The 24,787-nt window shown below is 39.5% G+C and overlaps 1 protein-coding gene across 4 annotated transcripts in view; it reads right to left on the bottom strand.

The window, feature by feature from the left end:
* The window catches only part of gpat2 (glycerol-3-phosphate acyltransferase 2, mitochondrial), a 151,229-nt gene that overhangs the window by 31,683 nt on the left and 94,759 nt on the right, over positions 1-24,787 (bottom strand). For 3 of the 4 annotated variants that reach the window (XM_053236006.1, XM_034307025.2, XM_053236005.1), the window contains exons 3-8: positions 9,696-9,766; positions 9,295-9,376; positions 4,598-4,708; positions 3,914-3,987; positions 2,332-2,442; positions 619-723 (exon numbers count right to left, since the gene is read on the bottom strand). In XM_053236006.1, the coding sequence (XP_053091981.1) occupies positions 619-723; positions 2,332-2,442; positions 3,914-3,987; positions 4,598-4,708; positions 9,295-9,357 (464 nt within the window). In that variant the 5' untranslated portion in view covers positions 9,358-9,376; positions 9,696-9,766. Of the gene's footprint in view, positions 1-618; positions 724-2,331; positions 2,443-3,913; positions 3,988-4,597; positions 4,709-9,294; positions 9,377-9,695; positions 9,767-20,930; positions 21,083-24,787 lie in introns of all 4 variants that reach the window. The other variant, XM_034307023.2, reaches the window with a different exon arrangement.

Consider the following 24,787-nt stretch of genomic DNA (forward strand, 5'->3'; position numbering starts at 1 on the left):
CCAGTGTGATGGTAGCTATAAGGCAGGTTTCAAGTAACACACTACAGTCCTGACCTGACCTGCATCACACTATATTAATAAAATAGTAATATAATTATAATGTAAAGTATAATATATGTATGTAAAATATAATATAGGTAATATAAAACTGAATGGTAGACTAACTATATTTAAAATAATTAATTAAATGAAGGAAAAAAAACGGATAAAATAACGATACAATGCAAAATCTGACCTTGTCACTAACTAAAGCTAAATAAATAAATAAATGCTACAAATACAACAGTTGACAAAATTTAAAATAATAAATAAAATGAAAAAAAAAAAACAAAGCAGAATAAAATGGTACAGCCCTCCAGTTGTCTATCTTAATTTAAAACAAATTACAACCAAATAAAGTGGATAAAATAATAATATAGCGCTAAAAGTGGCCAGTTTACTAACTAAATTTCTAAGTAAACCAACATGTTTGGTAAATTCATTGAAAACGAGAGAAACAAATCACTCTCTCAATCAATTACTTGCACAGCTTTAATGTTATTCATTTTTAAACTGTTTTTGTTGCGCTATACTGAGATTTTTAATTATTTTGTGTGCAGGTTCGGTGGACGTTCAGACCGGATCAGGGTCGGAGATTGAAATGTCTCGGTCAATGTCAGAACCCCTCGGGTGTCTTCTCCACACTCCTTCACACTGCTCTGTGGAGTCAGGACCCGCTTCACCCTACACACACACACACACACACACACACACACACACACACACACACACAGAGTCACAGGACAGCAGTTTGCTCTGCACACAAAGCCCACATTGTTTTCTGCGCAGCATCACAAACACACTCAGTGTCTCTAAGAAGCTGAGCTTCTGTCCTCGAAGGAAGGAACACTGCAAAGTGAGAATATTGTTTCAGAGTATGAAAGGTTATTAAAATGTTAAGGAACAAATTAAGTCAAGGCCTACGGCGAAAAAGAGGGAGGAGAGGAGGCAATGGTCTGGGAAACTGAGCTAGGTCTGAGGGAAAAAAACAACAACTGAAGGACTTAAAAGTCCCAAATGCTCCATTCACTGGAGCTTTTTACTGCCAGCTCATTCACTTCCCCAAATTAACACACTAAAATCATCACGCCCAGTCGACTTTCACCTGCCTGACATCAACTGAGGTGACAAAAAAAGGCAGTGTCAGGACCTCAGAGAAAGACAGAAGACTGCAGGTATGTTTGAAAAAATGTTGGCAAAAGCAGAAAAAGGAAATAAATAGTTCCAGAAAGGAGAGCGAGAAGAAAAAACGCAGAAAGTAGTCAAAAATTTTTAGATATATTCCTTTAACAAGATGTCCCTTGTAGAAAGTGTGAAATGTTTTCACATGACCAACATTTTCACTGTTGAACTGCGTCACAGGGCAGCGTAACACACTCGGACAAAAGCACTATCCGCCATCTTCTGCATACATGATCTCACTGACGCCCACGATTGGCTAGTGTTGCTGTGATTGACAGGGGAGAGAAAATATGCCCCTCCCACTCAGAAAGTTCACACAACTGTGGCATCATTGTGATGTCCCGATGATAGAGCGATTGCGATTTTGTGTGCCTACTTTATCTTTTTTTCAGGCAAGTTTTCCTGTTAAATATACAGATGTTAACTGTTAACATGCCTAATATTAGCTAAGTCAAACAAACACTGATAGATTTTATTTTGCATCAATGAAAACAAAACATTCTCCTTTGCCTTGACGGAAACGAGGGTGTCACGTCAAGCAGGAATATCGAACTGAGATGAAAGATTGCTAGTGTGAGATGGGGAGAAAGGGGCGGAGCTTCCAGAGAGAGTCAGCTTATATTGGAACTATGCAACTGTCAATTATTACAGATTCATGTTGATTGGCTCTGCTGTTTTTATATGGGGGAGTGAGGGACGGAAGACTGCTCTTCTGGTGTATTTTTGAGTGGTAACTCGATACAGTACCAGCGTGGTGTATTAAAATGAGGTGTAAAATACTTGGATGTTGGCAGAGATCAGAGAAGACAAGCAGCAAGATGAAAAGAAAAACCTGCTAACCACAAAGTGGTAGAGAGTCCATAAGTTTTGATATTGGGATGTGTCCCTGGGTAATACCTTGTAATTATATATAGTTAACAGTAATACAACCCCTGTGGCATATTTAGGGAGTTTTACAATCTTAGGCCCTTGAGCAAAACACTTATGGCTTAGCTGCTCAGCTCTGGCCTTAGACTAGTGTTTGCTAATGTGCAATTTCATGACGTGTGAACGGAAACAACGTGTTTATGGTGTCAGACACAGTGTGGAGCTGCAGATTCGCATCTTTACCTGTCTGTGCTGAGGATCCGAAGCAGTCTGTCTCCAACAGGACCGGAGTCGACTTTACGGCTGCAGATAAACAGCACACAACAAACTCTTCTTACCAGCCACCCTCGGTACCTACAACACAAGTACACGCATCAGAACATGTCGAACCTGACAAAATTAAAGGAAAAAAAAAAAAACAGTGGCTGTGTTATACATTAGGGGGCATTTATTTATGTTTGCTGGTGTTGGGGTCCACTTGTTCCCTTGGAGAGAAGTGTCACGGCAAATCAACACTGCATTTCTTTTGACTAACCACCTTTATTTATATTTCTACCCTGATGGGCGTGGTCTCTTCCAGGAAGACCCCGCCCACACTCTCAGGACACAAGACCTCACTGAATGTTTGATAAGAATAAAAATGATGAAACTCATATGCTATGGCCTTCACACTCACCAGAGCACAACCTGATTACACAGTTTGGAGATATTTGAAGAGCCGTATTAAACAGACATATTTTGTAAAAGGAAATTGTCTTCCCACCAGTACATTTTCGGAGAATGGTAGAATCAATTTAAGGAGCTCTGAAGCTGTTCTGTCTGTAGCACCAGAAAATGAACATATTTTATTAGCCCCTCTGAAGTCAGATCACATCAGCGTCCTGGACAGGACGTTTAAGAAGAGCTTTCTGAAGTGGCGTGAAAATGAATCCGGGTGAGACATTAAGTGTTTGGAGACAGGCTTTTGAAGAAAGCTCTCTCGTCGAAACGGGCCAGTGAAGCAGTGCGAAAATGAACGTTCTCCAGCATTGAAAAGAGACAGATAAGAAATAAAAGAGTGAGAAGAAATTAAACATCCAGCAAATAAAAACTTCCCTCTTGTCTCTAGGTTCGAGATGTGCGGCAGCTAAATCTTATTTATCTCCTTTAATGGAGTGTACGAAGTCGGCACACACGGCTGCATGAAACGCGCTCCAATCTAACCCAGGTTTCCATAGTAACAGTGACGATAACAGAGAACATTACACATCTCATTACACAAATCTCTGAGGGAAGATGAGTCCTAGAAGAATTCACAGTTAAAATTTCCAAACAAGATCAAATATTTATATGTCCTTATTTTTTTTTAAATAATGAGTGATTAAAGCTGATGAATTGTTTCCTATGTAGTAAGACTGATGCATGAACACTGAGGAATGTAAAGTCTTCCATCCTGTGGCGGAAAACTTAAAGCTACAGCTTTTCTGCTGAACAAACGGAGACCTTGGAAAAAGATCTATCTGGCATTTCTCTGATTTTAACATACCGAGCTGTAAAGTTTTAACACTCAATAAGGCCAAAGCAGAAACAATGTTTTATGTTTGTTTTATCCTTTTAAGAACAGTTTGGTGTAAAACTTCACATCGGCGTGCAAATAACAACTAACTTATTATTGCCAAAAAACAAGTCAGACAGAATCTTAAAATTCCAAGGTCTCAAATTTAAACGAAAATAGAAATAACATCAAGAACAATGATGTTTAGATATATTTGAGCATTTTTGTGATGACTGGAAAACTAAAGCTTATCTAATTATTTCTAGAGCTTATTTTGCGCCATGATCTTACCTGGTGTGTGTTTCCTTCACATACAGAAGGTTCTGGAAGCCGAGTGAAGGAGTGTCCTGCAGCAGTTTTCGACCCTGAAAAGCAAGAGTTAAGCATCAAGGCCCCACACAATCACGGCACTGTGTGTTCATTTCAGATTCATGTTTGGCTTAAATTCAACTCGCCCTCTTCATTAGGGAGTTTTGAGGACCACATATTTGAGAAAAACCGGAGGGACCAGCTGTTTTTCACGAGACCGATTTGAAACGAGAGGCTGTAAATGGGAGCCAGCACATTAGCTGACCAGGATAGAATTCAGATTCCCCAGCTGCGTCTGGCTCGCTCCAATTAAAACACTCTCACATTGGGGATTTGAACCAATAACCACCTAATTCCAGTTCCATTACCTACACTTCCTAGCGGTACATACGCGATGCCTGCATTGGGATTTGAAGCTCCTAGAATTGAGCCTAGTCATCCACTGCTTCATGCTCGAATGGGACAGTGAACATCCAGTGTGTGCGATTTTTTTCCCTTCTCCTGTAACTTAGAACTGTGTTCAAAATCACTTTTAGATCTTCCCTCGAAGACGCGTCATAAAACCCTGCGGCCGGAATAATCAAGCCAGACCTTGGCGTCGTAATGCACTCATAATCAATAGTCGTTTGGCTTTTAGAAGAGACAAACAACCACACACATACTCACCAGGCTCTCCGGGGTGCACTGATGGCAGCACTGTCCCACCAGCGGCCTGAATTTGCCAAGAAACGGAGCCATGGCCTTCAGCTTCTTCCTGATCTTCACTCCCCATGATAACTACACACACACGTAAACACAAATATCAGACACTTGTATCTCGCTACATGTTAGAAATGCCTGTGTGCCAACGATGGAAAAAAGCTGTGATGACTTTATATGCTGAACGTGACATTGGAAGTGTGAACAAAAACTGTCAAAACCTTGTGCCAAGTAGTGCTGTGCTGTTCCGCTTCAGAGACGATACGATAGCAATAATCCAGTGTATACAAGGTACATTTAAAGCAGAGAAGGAACATTCTAGTGTTTAGAGTTGTTTCATATCATTACAGATATGATTCAGTGTTGAGCAAACAGGTCCATTAAAAAAAAAAAAGTGTTAGCTTTCAGATGTAGGCCACGCCTCCTTTAAAAGGACTGAAATACAGAGAGGCCACAGCTCCTTCACTGGAACTGACACACAAAGAGGCCATAGCTCCTTCACTGGAACTGACACACACACAGAGGCCACACCTCCTTCACTGGAACTGACACACACAGAGGCCATAGCTCCTTCACTGGAACAGACACACACAGAGGCCATAGCTCCTTCACTGGAACTGACACACACACAGAGGCCATAGCTCCTTCACTGGAACAGACACACACAGAGGCCATAGCTCCTTCACTGGAACTGACACACACACAGAGGCCATAGCTCCTTCACTGGAACAGACACACACAGAGGCCATAGCTCCTTCACTGGAACTGACACACACACAGAGGCCATAGCTCCTTCACTGGAACTGACACACAAAGAGGCCACGCCTCCTTCACTGGAACTGACACACACACAGGCCACACCTCCTTCACTGGGACTGACACAGAGGCCACACCTTCTTCACTCTGACTTACACATAGAGGCTACACTTCCTTTACTAGCACCAACAGGTAGGGGACACACCTTCTTTGCTGGGATGGACAGGCATTGACTCTCTCCCTCACAGGGACAGACACAGAGGCCACACCTCCCTCACTGGGACAAACACAGGGGCCACACCTTCTTCACTCTGACTGACAGAGACAGAGGCCACACCTCCTTCACTGGGACAGACACAGAGGACACACCTCCCTCACTGGGACAAACACAGGGGCCACACCTTCTTCACTCTGACTGACAGAGACAGAGGCCACACCTCCTTCACTGGGACAGACACAGAGGACACACCTCTCTCACTGGGACGGACACAGGGACCACACCTTCTTCACTCTGACTGATTGAGACAGGGGCCATACCTCCGTCAATGGAACTGACACAAAGGCCACTCCTCCTTCACTGGGACTGACACACTCAGAGGCCACATCTCATTCACTGAGATTTATAGGCACAGAGGCCACGCCTCCTTCACTGGGAGAGACACAGAGCTCACGCCTCCTTCACTGAGATTAACAGACAGTGAGGCCACATCTCATTCACAGAGACGGACACAGAGGCCACACCTCCATCACAGAGAATGACACAGAGGCCACACCTCCTTTACTGAGATTTACAGACACATAGGCCACACCTCCATCACTGAGACTGACACACAGGCCACACCTCCTTTACTGGGACCGATTTAGAGGCAGGTGCAAGAATCCGCACGTGTGAATTTAACCTCCAATCTTTTACATTCCATCTTTTCAATTTAACCTCATATCTTCTGCCTCACACTCACTGGTGCATACTGATCGTAAATATTGAAACTGATGCACTGATGTGAATCGGGCAGGCTATACGGCCCTACTGCTAAACTTTTCATTTAGAGATAAAATGCATCACTCAAAGCAATAAGCAGTCAGTGATCTTTACTGAAGCACAATGACTTCCACTTCTCTTTCTCCATCATCCGTATCCATATCCACGACGTTTCCTCGGCTCATTCCTCTTCCCACTCGTGAGTGAATATTGCAGGCGATGATAATCCCGAATCAGAAGAGATTAGCCTCGGGTGAAGAATCGTCTCATGCTCGGAGAAGGCTGCGTCACACCGTATCATTTCCTGTGCCAAATTTCAATTCAGGATGACATCGATTCGAGCTGATATCGATCTCCACATTAGGGTGCAGACGGCCAAGATGCTGGCCTGGAGACGACAAGGCTGATTTATCATTTTGAAAACGTCTCTGGAGTTGACAGCGTTACGCCATTTCAGATAATCTGTGTGGGAAATTCCAATCATGGTATTCAATTATTCAAAAAGAGTGCATAATGCATGAGGATCCATGAGACCTAGGTTAATTCTTTTAATATCTCTCACCACTGAAATCCAATTTTTTTTAAATGATGTTGTTAGATAGCTCTCTCAGGCATCAAACACAATGACAATGCAAAACGATAGCTCGACGGCCAGACGTGCTGTCACTGTGCATGGTTAGTTTGATTATAATTACTCTGTTTGGAATAGTTTAATAAAGAGTCATTACACCTGGAGGCTTATTCCATACAGATGAGAACAGAATGCTCTGGTGCACAGAGTAGAAGAGAATCACATAAACTGTCAGCAAAATAAAATCAAATTAAACTTAAAACATCTATTTATCTATTTAGCAGGAATAAAGCAGTGTGTCAGCCAATTATACGTCACGTACGACAAATCGAGCATTCCATTTTTATACGTTGAATGTTTGGTACTTATATGACAGGGATGAATTATTATTATTAATACCACAGCGCTGTTATATTCTCCATTCTGATTGGTCAGAAGGTGTTGAGTCATTTTCTGGAACATTACTATAATACATTATCGTTACTATAGCAACAACGTACACAGTTACTTATATGTGGAACGCAACACAAAATCTAATTAAAAAAAAGAAAAAAATATAACACATAATTTACCAAGAATCTGATCATTGATTTGAAGTTTTGCGCAAGATTAGAGTAACATTTATGGAAGGAGTCTCCAACTTTAAAAAAGAGAAAAAAAGAAAGGCTGATGGAGGAAAATAAAAATCTGTAATCACTGCTGTGGTATAAGAGGAATAAAACACATCAGGACATGCTGTTATTGAAAAAGAACCAACTTTGGGGTGGCTGCAGTAACTCTGCTTCATCACACAGCCCTGCTGTTGGTTATTTTCCTAGAACAGCACTCCCCCAAGTGTTTTATTCCTTACTCATTACACAACTAGGAAGAATCCTGAATAACGCCACACTGAATGACATCATGGAAATTCTTGTTGAGCCCTTGCTCTGAAGACAGCATTTATTAGTACATAATTCATTTGTCCAGGATATTCTTTATCCCCTACTGATCCTCTGGACTAGATTTGGACTTTTTACATGCGTTCCCAATATGTTTCTCAGTCCACTTCAAATTTACTGTCCCAGGGCATAAAGAAATGGACAAAAAGCACTAATCCAAGTGGACAACAGAACGCACACTATTTTCCAGCTGACTGCAACTAAACAAAGCTGTGTGTGTGTGTGTGTGTGTGTGTGTGCTTCAGTTTTAATTGGACTCAGTGAAGGTCACTATGATAATCAACCTATAACACATAATAATTCAACAAAACCAATCAAAAACACATGTTTTTCTCTAGAATAGTGCAAATGTGTCACTAAAAGCTTCAATTACTGTATATCAGCTAGAAACAGCCAGAATTTTTTCAGACTGTGATCAGACTCCTGAGATTTACCAAAACATTCACCGGGAACATCTGGTATGAGTCGAGGTGCTCACGCAATACCAGATCCGTGGATCGGTGCTTAGTGGTGTAGTAAGTGAATGAAGTAAACAGAGGAAGTGTTTAATGTTTGAGTCAATATATTACATATTAGCCTTTTACGATGTTGCATGACGTTATTTCGTACATCAGCTGTGACCAACTATAACAGGAAAACTGGTGGAGGCTTGCTTTAGAGTTAAATAATCTTCAGGTATTTAAGGCACACTTTGCACAGAGCACTGAATTAAACACAGCTGTGATACACACAGGCCATCGAGTGTTTGTTGTTAAGATGGCGTGTCTCAAATCTCACACTATGACCTGATATGTATTTACTATCCTGACTGATGGGACAAACTGCTAACTGCAGACACTTCGAGCAACACTAATTACCTGGGATCAGTGGCCTATAACGAACACTCCCGACACGCTCCAGTGAAATTTATTATTATTATTATTGTCAGCATTTGTAATTTGTCTGCAGGTTAATTATCTGTGTTGGGATTTGCAACGCTTACAATGTGGAAAGGTTCAGAGAGAGAGTTATGACCCATATTATTTTCTCTTATGGCAACATTTGAACACACATTTGCAATGCTTGCACAATTGGTGTAAACAGGACGTGACGGTGGCGTCCAGCCATGTGAATGTTGCCATGGTAACAGTGTCAATTTTAGTATAAAAAGTGGCTGATGAGTTTATATTTCATTTTATTTTCTATTTGTGTACTTTTTGATCTCATTACATTGTTAACTTGGTATCCGTATACTTCAAATTCAGAAGCAAATTCCAGCCACCAAATAAAAAGTCCTGGCATTTAAAGGAAGTATAAAATTATGTAAATGTCATTTCTCGCTAGAGTATCCCCTTAAATACAACCTCCAGAAGGCACTTTATAGAAGAGTCAATATCTCACCTGAAATGAAACATCAAGTCAGGAAGGATAGTGTACTTACAGCAGGACGGTTAGGCTGAGGAGAGAAATCATCTCTGGAATCACCGCCGCTCCCTACGCTCATGTTTATGCAACACCGAAGTCTGAAGAAAAGAAGGAAGAGACTGATAGACCCAGAAAGGATAAATTTATCAAATTAAAATGTATATTCGGAATTTACATATGTCTGTAAAGCTGCTTTGTGACAATGTCCATTGTTAAAAGCGCTACACCAATAAAATTTAATTGAACTGAACTGAACAGTGCCTTAAATGCTTAATTCAAACCTTGTAATAAAAAGCAAACCTAGTTTGTAGAGAATAATGGAATGTGACACACGTGCTAACCCTGTCGTTCTGTTCCTCTTTAATATCCTCTACAGTAGCTGGCAAAATAGGATTCTGACATCTTTGATAGCTGTACCTGTGAGACAGATGGATTAAGCCTTGGTATCAGCAGCTCTTGATATTAATGCTGTTCCTTTCTAGAAGGATCTAAAAAAAAAAAATACAACAACAATGGCATGATAATCGTGAGGATGTGCTTTATCTCTCCAATTACTAAACTGAACACGAACGCAGGTCAGCCCATTGAAGCTCATCCTTTCCATCTTACAAAAGAATATCCTCCATCATCGGTGGCCTTGTCATCCACTGTCTGTCTTCTCCTGAGTTTTCTACTCTCTACACACACACACACACACACACACACGCACAGGCGCTTCTCAGAAACGATTATTAAGTCAATTTGGTGTCCTCCGCCTTGTTTTCCATCCCACGCTATTCGAGTTCAGCCCACTCTCGCAACAGGAGAGATGTGTTCTCAAAGAGCACACGGCAGCAGATATGTTTCTCAATCCTACCCTGAATTAACATTTACAACCCGAATGGAGGTTTTTTTTTTTTTTTTTTTTAAACTGTTGACACGGGTCATGTTGAAAGATGCAGTCCATGAGGGAATAAGGCAAGACAAGCACAACATGTCTGTCTGACCTCCAGTATACACTCCTAGATAAAAGTTATGTGGTGTGTTAAGGCTTCTAGCTTCCTGAAGGGGCTGTATGTGAACTCTTTTCTGAAAGGAAAGCCCACTTTTAAGAATCTTAAGAAGGGATTTCAAATCAAATCAAATCACTTTATTGCGCAAGTGTACAGATTATGAAAATCTTGGGTGTATTCTCCGCAGCTGTGCAATACAAAATACAAGTAATATACACAAACACCTGTACAGTATATACAGTATTCACATAATATACACAGTATAGACATAGGACTCAATACACATATGTGCAGGTGAGCAGCACAGTATGCAGTAGTGCAGAAGGAATGTCAGAGTACAGAGTAATGATGACAGTCAAATCAACAATGCTGGAATGTTGCAGCACTCCTTCACACGCACGGGTCGGGATAATCGCACGTCCTATTTTTATTCTCATCAAGAGGTGGGTTCAAACGTAACAAACCGCCGAGTGCGTACCCGAGACGAGAACGACAAGAGACAACTTGAAAAGTTGAGAATTACGCTGGTGTTGTTTAGCTAGCGTAACTAAACCTAGGTAGCATAAATGAAAGCCCTGAACATCGCAGGTCATTCCTGCATCACGCATTCCACTAGTATAAAACAATTTTCTGATTTAAAAAAAAAAAACATTAAAAATATATCTAAAATATAAATATATCTAAAAAGTATATCTAAATTTAATTGTTGGCTTCACACCAATGACCATACTCATTTGTTGACATTAAAAATAAGTGGCCATAAGTGTTGAAAAAGTCAAAGTTTTTGTAGGCTAGAACAAAGGTGAGGGGTTTCCTGCATTTTTAGACATTTTAAATGAAATGTAGGAGTCTGTGTGTGTAATATAATTTATATTATATATATATATATAAATAATTAAACAGGTTTTGCACCAATGACCATATTCATCTGCTTAGATAAAAACAAAAAAAGCTCTTTGGGAACAAACCTGACAATGCATGGCCATAAATGTCAGAAAAGTTTAAGTGAAAGAATACAAATATACCAAGAAAATGAAAATGTCACAGCCTTCATGTAGGATGTACAAACCAAAGGACGCAAGTCTTCTCTTGGCTGATGTCCTGACGACTGACAAGAGAGGCACCACTGGTAAGCAAATTATATTATAAAAAGCATTTTCTCCTAAGCAAAACACACCACACAGTCACCGAGTCACAGTCTAACGTGATTAATACTTCATAACATGCAGCATGATTTATGAATTCTCCTCATAAATTGAATTAATTTTTTTTTCTCTCACAGTGAAGGTTTAATATGTAATGAAACCTATCACAGTAATCATCTTGTGTTTGTTCAGCTTGTTCAAAACCTGTCATTTCTTTTCATAAGTGATAATTACATTTCATTCATGTTGCTGCTGATTTACAGCAGATTCAACACAATGCAATGCTGTGTGTGTGTGTGTGTGTGTGTGTGTTTTAAATCAAGGTCATGAAAAGTTATTTATTCAGTCACACGTCATCATTCCATGGTGTTAAAGTGGATGAGATGAAAGTGGTAAATGTAGGCCATCAGTCTTTTGTTATCTGGATGTCTGGCGTTGTTGTGTAAAAGCAGCTCCGCCGTGATGCGAGTGAAAAGCAATGATCTGATCACAAGAAGCAGAAACTGAGCGTCTGTAGAACACTGTCCGTTTCAGGTAGCAATCAAATAAACATTAGATGTAACATGTCACTAGAACTATATGCATATGTAACTGTTTAATGCGGCAAATATCCGTATCTGTATCTGAAACTAAACCTGAAGTGGGCGTGGCCTAAAATGGAAGGTCCAGAATAGGTCTCAACTAGAGATGGATGCAGGACTGTTGTTTTTTAAAATCCTGCTCACGCAATTATTTTTGTTTGTAGCTGCTCACGATATTTTCTAAATGATTTCTAAAACTGTAAGTCACTCAAACTTGCAGCGAGGTAAACTCAAAATGTTTACATTCATCTGAAATAATATTATTCATGGTCAGATATTTTCTATTTTCGACCTATGGACAAGCACCAGCTATGCTTAGCATTGGTGTTACCATGGTTACCATGACACAGACGCAAGCGATATTTCGCCTGCCATAATTAACTCTGATCAGCAGGAATTCTGACCTTTCATATGGAAAGTGCAGAGAGATAGGCGGAGCCAATTAAATATACACATCAGGGCGAGCAGAGGCCCGGCTGACTCACCCGTGGATCAGTAATCAGCTATCTTTTGCTAAAATTCTCAACTAGTTTGTTAATGAGGCTAAAACATCTGTCATTTTATCATTCTATCATCCAACCAACTACTTGTTCAGGCAAAAAATCTACAAGTCCTGAATTATTTTCCCTTTCAGGCTCGCAGACTCCTGTTGTGATTGACTGCAGCTCCTGCCTGTCACTCTGTAACCGGACTTCTTTCATGCCAGAAGTTGGGTCATGATGCTATTTGATATATCTATGAGTTAACGTATGAAATGTTTGAGATTTTCTGATTTATTTTTTTTAAATATATTTCAATTGCCACTATTATCTTTTTTTCCAGCACAAAAAGGCATTAGGACATTGTATAAAAAGCTACACCAAGTAACATCACTCGTAAAAAAATCAATCAGTGAACAAATAAAAAACCCAAAAATTTGTGGAGTGCTTGTTTGTAATCTTTGTTTTTAAAATAAATCTACGAATATACTACAAAGCTATAGGTGGATTTGCGATCTTTCTCTGCGAAAAAGAAAAACAATCCTACGTAAAATCTAAAACAGTTTTAATGTATTTGATTCTCAGTCACTGCACAATTCCGTACGTGTTATTTAATAGTGTTAATATCTTCATTATTATTCTAAACCAGTAGAAAACAGTACAAACTTTTGCCTGCTACTTTACTTTTTAATTTTCAGCATTTTCATATGCTGACACAATCATATTTCCCCTCAATATCCTTTACCACTACTGCCAGACCATGACTTTGACATCTTTTTTCATTGGAATATAAATTATACATAATGCCCTAAAGTGACATTCTTAACAGGATGATAAAAGTTCAGGGGTACAATCTCATTTAATTTCTATACACTGCTTTTCAAAGGTTTGTGGACAATTTACCTTTTGGGTGAAAAAAAAAACACTTATGTATAATGGTTGTATATTTCGGCAGGGCATTTTATCTTTTTTTTATTAAGTAATGCGAGAGAGAGGGAGAGAGAGAGAGAGAGAGGGAGAGAGAGAGAGAGAGAGAGAGAGAGAGAGAGATCCTGAGAGTCTGCTTGGACACACTGGCTGTATGAAAAGTGTGTTTTAGTTAAAGCAGCTAAAAGAGACATTTTGATTATACTCCAAAATTTACTCCAATAATCCACCATTTTCTTAAAGTCGCTCATTGCTCCTAGGTACAAAAACCAAACTTAGCCATCTGGCTAATATTAGCTTAACCAAAACGACATCACATACAGGGCGAGCCATAAACACCTTCTCTTCTGCACTCCAGCAAAGAGACACGTTTTGGCTGACGGTTCACGTTTTGATGAAAAGCACTGTCAAGTTTACGCAGAGCTTTGTCTTAAAAACTGTATATGTTCAAATGAACTCAGAAAGGAGTCACGTTTACATATTAAATACGTCTCATGAGTTTCCTTCAGTAACCTGTGATTGGCATCAGGCTAATTTGATATTACTAGTGAACCTGGCTACAACAACCAGCTTTCCTTTTATCTGCTCCAAACATACTTATTTAATGTGAATCAGACACTGAGAGCTTTAAATTAATCATACTTGCCTTTCTACTAAAAAAAAAAAAACAACAATCTTTTTTCTAAATGATAAATGGGAGGAGTATTAAAAAGTGAAAGTCATAATCCTTAATAGAGGACATTAGAAGGATTCACCAACACGTCTGCGTATCTGATTTTGCTTTTCAGATGAAATGAACAGTAGACAAATTAGTTTTCCTATGAGGTGGATTAAATGAAAGCAAATCATTCAGCTGGATTAAGGGAAAAAAAACTTAAGACTCTGATCATGGTGTGATGTTGGTGCCAGACAGCTGCTTTGAGTATTTCAGACATTTCCCGGGATTTTCACACACAGCACACAGAAACATCCAGTCAGCAGTGGGTGTGCATACAGAAACACCTTGCTCATGAGAGGGGTCAGAGGAGAATGGTCAGACAGGTTAGAGCTGACAGGAAGGCTATGGGAACTCAAATAACCACTCTTTAAAACCGTGGTGAGCAGAAAAGCATCTCAGAACGCACATGTCGAGTGTACAACAGCAGAAGACCATAACGGGTTTCACTCCTATCAGCCAAGAACAGGAATCTGAAGCTAGTGAGGGCACAGGCTATGAAATCTCTGAAAATGTGTGCACTTACGAGTCAAACATGATTAAAAATTAAATGAATCAACATATAAATAATGATCAGAGCTTAATTTCAAATTTCAGTGCTTTATCTGTTTATTTAGCACAGCATTAACCTCTGTCTGACTGAGATATTTATGAAATGTGAAATTCTCAAGGCAAATGAGGTCTCTGAGTAAACACAAAAAGGGAAAACAGCCAATCAGTGTGACTCAATTATATCCACTGACATTCAAGAGTCCGCACTCACACAGGTGTATAATTCTGCCACCTGTAACTCCTGCCACACACATTTTCTACCAACGACGGTAGTAGACACACTCTGCTGATCTAATCATCTCCTGATTACTGATTTCAACTGGAAATCCTCAACTCTACCTAGCTAGAACCCCCAGCTCAAATCTCAATGTCTATCTCAACAGCACAAAGACTGGACTTCTGTTCCAGTGAAAATAGTTCTTACTAAACTGGTTGCTTCTCTGACTAATCCCCATATTTACCCCGTCACCAATTTTTGGTGGAAGACCTCTGGGCAGAGTGGCTGCTGTGCCCTATGCAATCACACCTGGGCTTCAATATTATGGGATATTTTGTGTAGATTCATGACATATAATCCTAATTATGTCTATTTCAGTTCCGGGTTGAATCAGGACAAAATATGGAAAAGCTCAAGGGGGTGAATACATACGCAAACCATTGTGTATATGAACTTGCAAGGAAATGAGAATGGAGAACATTCCTGTAACAGTCTAGGATGTGCTGAGTTATCTTATATGCTTGGTTCCTGCTTTAGCTCAGATTCTGCTCAGTGATGATGCTAACTACCTAAAGTTAGCAAACAAGTTCTCAACTTTGCTAGCCAGCGCTTCCAGACTGATTCTAAATCCACGTTCTTTGGTGGGCCCATTTCTTGCATCGTGTCTTTTTTTTTCAAAATGAGATTTTTACGCATTTAGTTAAACGAACTTAGTGCTATGAGATACTTTGTATTCTATCACCATGTTGTTACATTGGATTATGGGATTTTTTCATTTGTACTCAAGTCACCAACAGATGTATCCTTGATATAAGTGTAGAACACCTAGAACACTTTTGGGTATTTTACCCCTTCCCTTTTTCAGAACTACACTTGAGCAACTTGGCATAAAAAAGCAAGAACAAGCAAGGACTCTTTCTGAGGCACGCCGCTCATGTACTGTTGAATCTCTGTGTCTTACTAAGCTTTTGTTCTTTGTTACTTTTTGACAGCACTGAAACCTTGCAATGATAAAATGGAAAAAGTCAAGTTTGAATTGATTTTATTTTACATAACAGCACAACCCAAACTCGGCTAAACCTTTTTCTCAGCATTCCTTAGCATCACTGCTTGACATTAAGCTGTTTCACATGACTCCACATTAAACAAAACACAAGAAACTAGCTAATTGTATTAGCAAACCTCCTTTCATCTCAAAAGTCCGATCTCTGAACTCGAGCTGTAAAATCCGAGTCACAACAGAGACATTGTTAGGGCAAAATATAAGGAGGTGGATTCTTTAGCACGAGGGGAAATGATTCTGAGGATGTCTAGATCTGATGATGGACATTAATTAAAATAGGATTTGTCCAAGCTAGATTATCTAGTCATCCTCATGACTTGGCTTAAATCCATTTTGTCGTGTTTTCTGCTACTGCACTGTTGCACTGAGTATCTACACACAGGCAACAAATTAAAGGAAAAACCAAAAACTACTAAGTGTGTCAGTGAGGTGTTGGGCCACCACAAGCCACCAGAACATCTTCAATGCACCCTGTCATCTGTTCTCTCTGGAACTGTACTGGAGCGATGAACACTGTTCTTCCAAAAGATATTCGGAAATGCCATTCAACTGGATTGAGATGTGGTGAGTTTGAAGGCCACAGCCTGTGATGTACATCATTTTCATTTCATTTCCCTGTGGATGGGGGTGGGGTCATCCTGGAGAGACCACACCCATCTGGATAGAAATGTTCCATCACAAGATAAAGACGATCATTCAGAAGAACTGCAGAGTTGATTTGCTTCCCTCTAAGGGGACGAGTTGACACAAACCATGCCAAGTCAAATAATTAAATGCCTCCCATGGATTTTTCAGGTTTATAGTAGATGTAATAAAAGTGAAGTGTAACGCACACTGTTGCCAGAGAAACAGGACATCACTCGAAGTGCTTCATGAGGCTGTAGGAGGCAGCAGATATCAGAAATTATTGATAGTTATCCTTACATTTCCTCACTTCATTACTCCAGTAACAACAATTAGCAATGATTGCAAAGACAACCGAGAAGTCATGAACGTTATATCCGCTGCTGTCTCTCTATCTGCAAGGGTTTGAAATCCAGCCTTGGGAGCATACCTGATGGTGGACTTTTGTCCGACACGTCCTGTTTTTCTAGAAACCTTTGTATCCTACACTCACCTTTTACTACATTTACAATAATCAGTTAAGTACACTACAGTTACGTAATTATATACGTGTCCAGTTATCCACTGTAACCCATTTCTAGCTATCATTCAATAGATATCATGTGGGTATGGCACTGTGTATGGTGATATGTTGGTGTGTATGGTGTGGATATGAGTGTATCAGGTGCAGCAGCATTGCTGTCGTATTTAAACACTGTGTACACTTTATTAGACTTAATGTTAGTGTAGAATTACACAAGAAGAACTATTTCCACGCACCATATGTAGTTTCCGTGTGGCATAGGGCAAAAACAATTTCTGCTTTCATGAATATTCATCATCGCCATCCATACTGCTATCTAAAGAGTTCAGAATACAGGCCAATATAAATATTTCTCCTTGATCTCACTTCTGTAATATTTCATCATGGAAACAGTCTTAGTGTATGAGGATTCACTCTGTAACCAGGCAACCAATCAAACAAACACGAGTGCGGGATAATGTCGCTGAAGAATTTCTCCATTCACCCACGTCTGTTTTTTAAGCCATTGTGAATGCAACTGAATTGTTTGTAAAAAAAAATACAGAAGCAGGTCAGTACAAATGCATTTCTGGGAATATTCTCTGAGGGAAAAGTACATTTATAATGGCCTCTGAAATGCATTTGTACTCAAATTAATTCCTCTTCCTGAGAAATGACGCAAAACTGCAGCAATTGCGGAGGAACGCGGCTTTGGCATAGAGGATCAGATTTTGCATATTTGAGTCACGTTGTATTTTTCATGCAAGGGCAAACCGTACGTGTGCGCATCAGCATGTATGTTTGTCATTTTTTCAAATTCTACATCCGAGCGTGAGCTACGTGGGAGGAAAAGTGGGTACTTGTAACAAAGTGATGATGCAAGCTGTCAAAAATAATGTTTGACCTCTTTTACCCCCCCTCCCCTTTTTATTCCCACCTTTTCTCTTTCATAAAAACACAAAACACAATCTGTTGCCTTTTCTATTTTTTCCTTTTTACTCACATAGGTAAAAATATACTGAAAGCCCATTAAACCTTAAATGTACACTCTGTCCCTCATATTAACACTAGCACTCGTGTCGCTTGTAGTTTGGGCGAGCGCTACTGTCATCACGTGTGGGCGTGTACCATCCGTCCAGCGTTTTAGCTCTGATGAGAACGGATAATCGCCAAACTCTATAGCCTATAGCACACAATTTACTACAGTATACGATTGATTTGTCTTTAAAAAGTATATAAAAGCAGACTGGCAGTGCACCAGAGACACCACCATATGTCTATATATCCATATATCATCCTCTAACAAATTAAATAATGCACTCATCGCCTATTCTTCGTATCAGCTACTGAAAAAAAATGCCGTACCACACGGGCCATAGGGCTGGTCAGAGGAATCAGTCGAGCCTGTTGGTTGGATATGATCCTGTTTTTTGGGTTATACCTAATTAGCATAAAGTTGTCGTGCTGTTGTTTTCTGCTGTTGATTGAATTGCAGCTTACGCAGAAACTGTTGCTTTGCCTCTGGCTAGAGTGATCGCAGGATAAATGGATAAAAAGTACAGCCTTGTCATTCAATAAAAAGTGTAATCGTTGGAAAACTGTTGTGGTATAAAGAGGAATAAAACTCAACTTTAAGAAGGTAACTCTTGATTCAGACTGGAAACTTCTTCTCAAGGCTCCAACTTGTACTTGGGGGGAAAAAAAAGGGAAAAGTAGTTTCTGGTGATATAACTCCGTCCTTACCTGGAGCAGTGCAGAAATCGAAGCGCAAAAAAGCCACGATGCTTATGCAAGTCCATTATCATATAACCAGCTCCAGTGGGCTATAAATATATAGCATGTGTATTATTGATGCGTAGGTTGGCTAACAGCTGTGGGCTGGAACGCGTACAGAAGAGAACGATTTTGTTCTGGGGTTGAGTAGTATGGGGTTAGCGTATAGCCAAAAGTAACATACTGACGGCGAAAGTTTACTCTGTGCAAAAACTGTGGAAAAGTTTAGAAACATGAGTGATAACCGTGCTCCAATCAATCGCACAGTTACTTCAGTCCAACGGATCAGTCTACGCTGAAGTGTTTAAAGCGAGGAATCAGAAATGAGTGCTCTAGTGTTATTCCTTCCGGAGATAATTCACAGCTCAGGTCAGGACTTTAATTATTTCAGGTTAGGTAAATAAATAAATAAATAAACACACACACCTACACATCATTTGTTTGAAAGAGAATGCGCATGTGTGGGAGAGAGAGAGGAAGGAAAGTCAGAGAGATGTGAGATGAGAGATAAGAGATTTAGACTGTACTAATCCCCATTAAACATACTGACACTATCAATAGCGTGCTGGATTAGTGGGATACGAGTCAGAAACATCGGCTCAATGACGTGAGAATGTGTGAAAGATTTCTCAGAAGATGACCTGAGAGTCGAATAATGCGTCTGAAGCGAATATAACAGAAATCACACAGAAATACAGAGCAGCTGCTGTGATCAACCTGTGATGGTGTACGATTTCTTTCTTTTTCTTTTTTTTTCTTTTTTTTAAATGGTGAGTTCAGCCAACTTGACAAGACTTTTTATCTTGATGCATTTCTCTCTCGTTCACGTCTGCTCAGTCACAGACAAACACTGATTGAAATATTTGGGGAATTTGCTGAAAAGAAAAAGAAGAAAATGTCTCCTCATCTGTTCATGCCAGATTCACAAACACGTTACCTAAGAAACTAGAAACTATTTTATTCTTCTTTTACTTGCCGATGAAAAATGCACCCATTCCTTTCTCACAGTGTAATATAAGTAAGGAAGAAAACACTCAGGGGTGTGCTGTTACAGGAAAATAATCAACAAAAGAGTGGCTATTTTCCAATAAGACCACATCCGGAAGTGTTTTATTCTTCTTACTCCACAACAATTAGCCAATACTACCAATTATTATCCAGTAAAGAACAATACTTTTTATCCATTTATAGTTGCATTTAATGTCATGAAATGTCTGGAAAGCAAGTTAATTCCTGATATCATTTAAGCAGCTATAAAATCGTTCCCTCACTTTCTGTTTAAAAGATGTTTTGTGTTGTAGGAAGATGCTGGAGTTTCTCCTGTGGATGTTTTCACAGAGTTTGTGGTCTGGGTTGATTTGATTGGAGTCGTTGGTTGTACAATTGTCTAGACTGCTGTCATTTCCGTGTTGGACAGAGAATAAATTACTCAGAGGAATTTATTGTACAGCGAATAAATTACTCAGAGGAAAAAAAAAAAAAAAATGAGGAATTGGTGGAATACATACCAGCGTGAAACCTAAAATGCTGTGTATGTGTCAGAATGAGAGACCATGAAAAACTACAACTACAACTGCACTTAAAACAAATTCAGTGTATTTAGAGCGGGACTCGACACACTACACTACACACGGACAACGGAGCTCAAAATCACACGCCTGGTGACCCAAAGCAGTATTATTTTACGAAAGGACTATATTACTATTATTATTATTATCGTGTCCAGAGTTCACTGAGGCCACCGATTTCATTTCTGACTACAATCTCACTCGAGCTTGACTTTGGCACTTGCCATGAATTGTGAATTTCAGAAGGCACTCTTTCACCAAAGCTGGCAGGCTATACATTTAATCACTGCACTGCGCATTTCACACTGCATCACTGGCAAACACTGAGCTCATACACACCTACCCGGCTGTTACACAGAGTGCCGGAAATATAGCTGTATAGACAATCACACACATACACACACACACACACTGCTGGAACTTGGTATTAGTGAATTGACCGAATACGATTTAGAGAGAAATCGCATCTCTCTACAGTAAGCATCCAGCCGCTTTAATCGATACGACCCCTCACCTCTGTTCGTTTGCCATTGATTTACTCCGCTCTGCATTTGTCTTCACACATCGTGATATTCATGCTTGTAAAAAGATGAAGCATGAAGCAGCAGACAGCTCCAGTAGACAGCTCTGTCTCACTCCCGTATACGAAGTACGATGCACGTCTCCCTACACAGTTGATAATCGAAGCATAAGTCACTCATATCATTATATAATCAATGTTTCATATGAATAATTAATAAAAGAATATTGTCTAAAGCATCAGATATAGAAGCAGTTGAATGTTAAAACATACGCACACAGTAATGAGTATAAATTATACAGTGCACTCTGAAAGTGCTGCTTCTTTTTGGGACAAGGTTCTAGATTCAACCTTTTTTTCCTAAGAGTGTAGACTAAACAATTTTTTTTTTTTATTAAAGCTCAAAAATCTGTATATAATATGAACTTTGTAAGAAATATAGTCACAATGCACTTTTCTGAGAAGTATCTTTATCTTACATTTTATAAAATAATAATTACAAACTTTGAAAGCAGATGTTAAAATTTCATTTAAAAATTTTGTGCCAAATATTTGTAATTCTTGTAATGAAAACTGAAAATGTTCCAATCACATGGTGCTGGTGGTACAATAATTTTTCACTCCCCCACTCACAACTTTATTTCCTACCTGCTTTTAATTCCTATGTGAGAAGAAGAAGAAGAAGAAGAAGAAGAAGAAGAAGAAGAAGGATGTAATCCCTGACCCGGAAAAAAAGGAATAAAAACGTAAAAAAGGAATAATAATAATAATAATAATAAAGCTTGGAAAAAATAGCAAAGCTCACTGGTGTCTCTGAAGAGTGTTTGTAGCTAGTCCACTTAGCTTGTGCTGTTAATAGCTAACACGAATACGCCTGATACATAATGTACATCAAACAACCGAATTTTTAAAACTTTTTTTCCACTTTATTGAAATATTACACTTTAAGCACATTTTAAATCCAAATAAATCATATACTGTATTAAATCATGTGCTGTAGGCTATATTTCAGCCACGAGTCTCTCTGAACATGACCCCAAATAAACTCGAGTATCTAGTGCTGTATTCACACCACGTCTGTTACACAAATCCTATCACAATACTCTGCTGAAAATCTAATCTGTCATCATTACTGTGTTTCGAGAGACTCTTGAGAAGAACGCAAGTGACAAGAGGTCATCCAATTTTGTCCACTTCAGTAATCTGCCATTTGATTCGTTTCCACCTGGCTGGATTAAAAGTTCTTTTAAGAGTGCTATCAAAGAAAAGCCAGAGTTGTGTTAGGATGGCTGGGGAATTACAGAAATGTCTTGAATTTGCACCTCTTCAGTGATGCACGGTGAAATTCTGGAAGAATGAGTGTAGAATCCCAGTGTCAATGAGATGAGGATTAGCTCTTTGCCTTCTTTAAATTCAGGGTTTATAGAAATCTGCCAAAAGCAATGAAACGCTGAGGGCCGAACAGATGTTTAAATGACGAGTTGAAGACTTTAACACACTCTTCACCTTACGTCATACAGAAAAGTGCAATATAAAGAGAGATAAGGACTTCTTTAGAATTCTTAAGCGCTTTGCTGAGATTATAACTTAGCTAAAAATATCCGTTTGTTTGCTGTAGCTACAGAGACGAGCAGGGCTCATCATGCACATTATTGAACAAGAAGCCTCTTTATAGCTTGAAAATAAGAACCAATTTGTGCTGGATTTCACGGACAAAAAACTAACAGAAACATCCTCTTAAAAGTCATCTATAGAAGAAAAGCACCATAACGAGCTGCAATAGAAGAGTGCTGCATGAAGAGGCGTGATTGTGTTGTGCTACCACACACACACAAAGAAACTTTTCACAGAAACTTTTTTTTTAATCTCCGCTTTCCGAATCACACTTGATCAAAAGATCCAAACACATAAATAGTTATGGCTGGAGGTTCAAACAGAACGCATCACATGCTTTTCTTGTGTCTTCCTTCAAACCGATGTGGCCATCTTTCCACGAGATAGTTTAAGGACAGCAGTGTTAATAGAAAGCTTTCCCACAAGTAAAAACCAAGGGAGAATTGATTCTAATAAATCAGCATGCTTATTTAAGTAAGGAGAAGAACACTTGGGGACGTGCTGTTATAGGAAAATAATCGACCATGGGGTCATGTGATGCCTCACAAAGTTGAGTGGAGTTAATGTTACCACCACAAAGTTCATCATTTTTCTCCCCATCTTCATCTGTCCTGTTTGAGTGATCCTATGCTCGCTATAGCTTCAGATTACTGGCTAACAGGAGTGGAACATGATGTGGTCTTCTGCTGTTGTCGCCCCAAGGCTGGACAGGTTGTGCATTCTGAGATGCTTTTCTGCTCACCACGGCTGTAAGGAGTGATTAAGTTACCGTAGCTCAGCTCAAACCTATCTCTCATCAACAAGGCGTTTCCTGCAGAATTGCTGCTCACTGGACGTTTTTTTGGTTTTTCCATACCACTCTGTGTAAACTCTAGAGATTGTTGTGTGTGAAAATACCAGGAGATTTCAGAAATACTCTGAACCAGCCTGTCCACCACTGACAACCATGCCCTGGTCAAAGTCTATGAGATCTGAAGACAAAATTCCCTTTCTCACAGTGGACAAGTCTGTAAGCACACACACACACACACACACACAAGCGTGTATTAAAACATCGGTTATGGGAAGGGTGGTGTACCAAGCATCACAGCTGATAGGTGTGTGTGTGTGTGTGTGTGTGTGTGTATCAGCAGGGCATCCAGGTCTCATGATTTGCCCTATAAACCCTGATCATTCTCTAATACAATCAGGCCAAACAAGACATGTGAGTCTCATCTACTGCAGGCACAAACATTAAACAGAGGTACAAAACAAGAGATAAATATATTCCTGAAAGAGAGGGAGACAGAGAGAGAGAAAAAAAGAGAGAGAGAGGGGTGGAGGAGGTGGAGATGAAGGTGGAGGGCGGGCAGGGAATCAGGACGGATCTTCAGTAAGCGATCAATAAGAGAAGGAAATGTAGGTCAAGCCCGTGTCAACTGACACTGCACTAAAAAGGAATGAATACAAATGTGGAAAATCACTCACGCCTGGTCTTAAGTGTGAGGATTGAATGAAATGAAATGAGTCGGAGTGAGCGAGTGAATAAAAGAGCAACTTAGTGGTCAGGAAGATTAGATGGATTTGTGTCGGGTGGAAAATCGGTTTACTTGCTTGGCACTCTAAAGGATGCTCTAAGGTCCACTGGAAATAAAAAAGAAATGAAAAAGAGACATGAAATTGTAGTTGGGGAAAATGTGCTGGCCAGATTTAATACCTAAATCAGACCCGAGATGAAATTACGGACTATTCAGACATTTACGCAAGAGTTACGCACACGGTCTCAGTTACGCATGATTCTGACCTGGAACTTAAGGTAATTTTTCTAGCGTGACATTGGCACTGAGTAAGGAGCAGTATTAAGTCCAGCACCACTGTCTGCCTGTTTGATGTCATGCTGAAACTGATATTTTGAGCTGTAAATACACTCAGTAAACTATAGAATGACAACGGGGCCAAAATTAAATACTCAAACATGACACCATTATTTAATTAATTGATCAAAATTTGAATGAAGTAAAATTATGACTGAGAATGTATGTATGTGAATGTATGTATGTGAATTTGTGACTGAATATGCTGTGTGTATAATTGTGTATGTTACCACACACAGCACTGTGTCCAAGAAAAATTTCCCTGAGGGGACAATAAAGTATCTTATCTTAAAAGTCTCCTTTTTTATATAATAAACAAAGCAAAACAATGTGCATTTGTGTCTGTAAAAAAAATAAACAAAATATACCTTTGGTTCACCATAT

This window comes from Pangasianodon hypophthalmus, chromosome 8, assembly GCF_027358585.1.
Source record: "Pangasianodon hypophthalmus isolate fPanHyp1 chromosome 8, fPanHyp1.pri, whole genome shotgun sequence".
NCBI lineage: Eukaryota > Metazoa > Chordata > Actinopteri > Siluriformes > Pangasiidae > Pangasianodon > Pangasianodon hypophthalmus.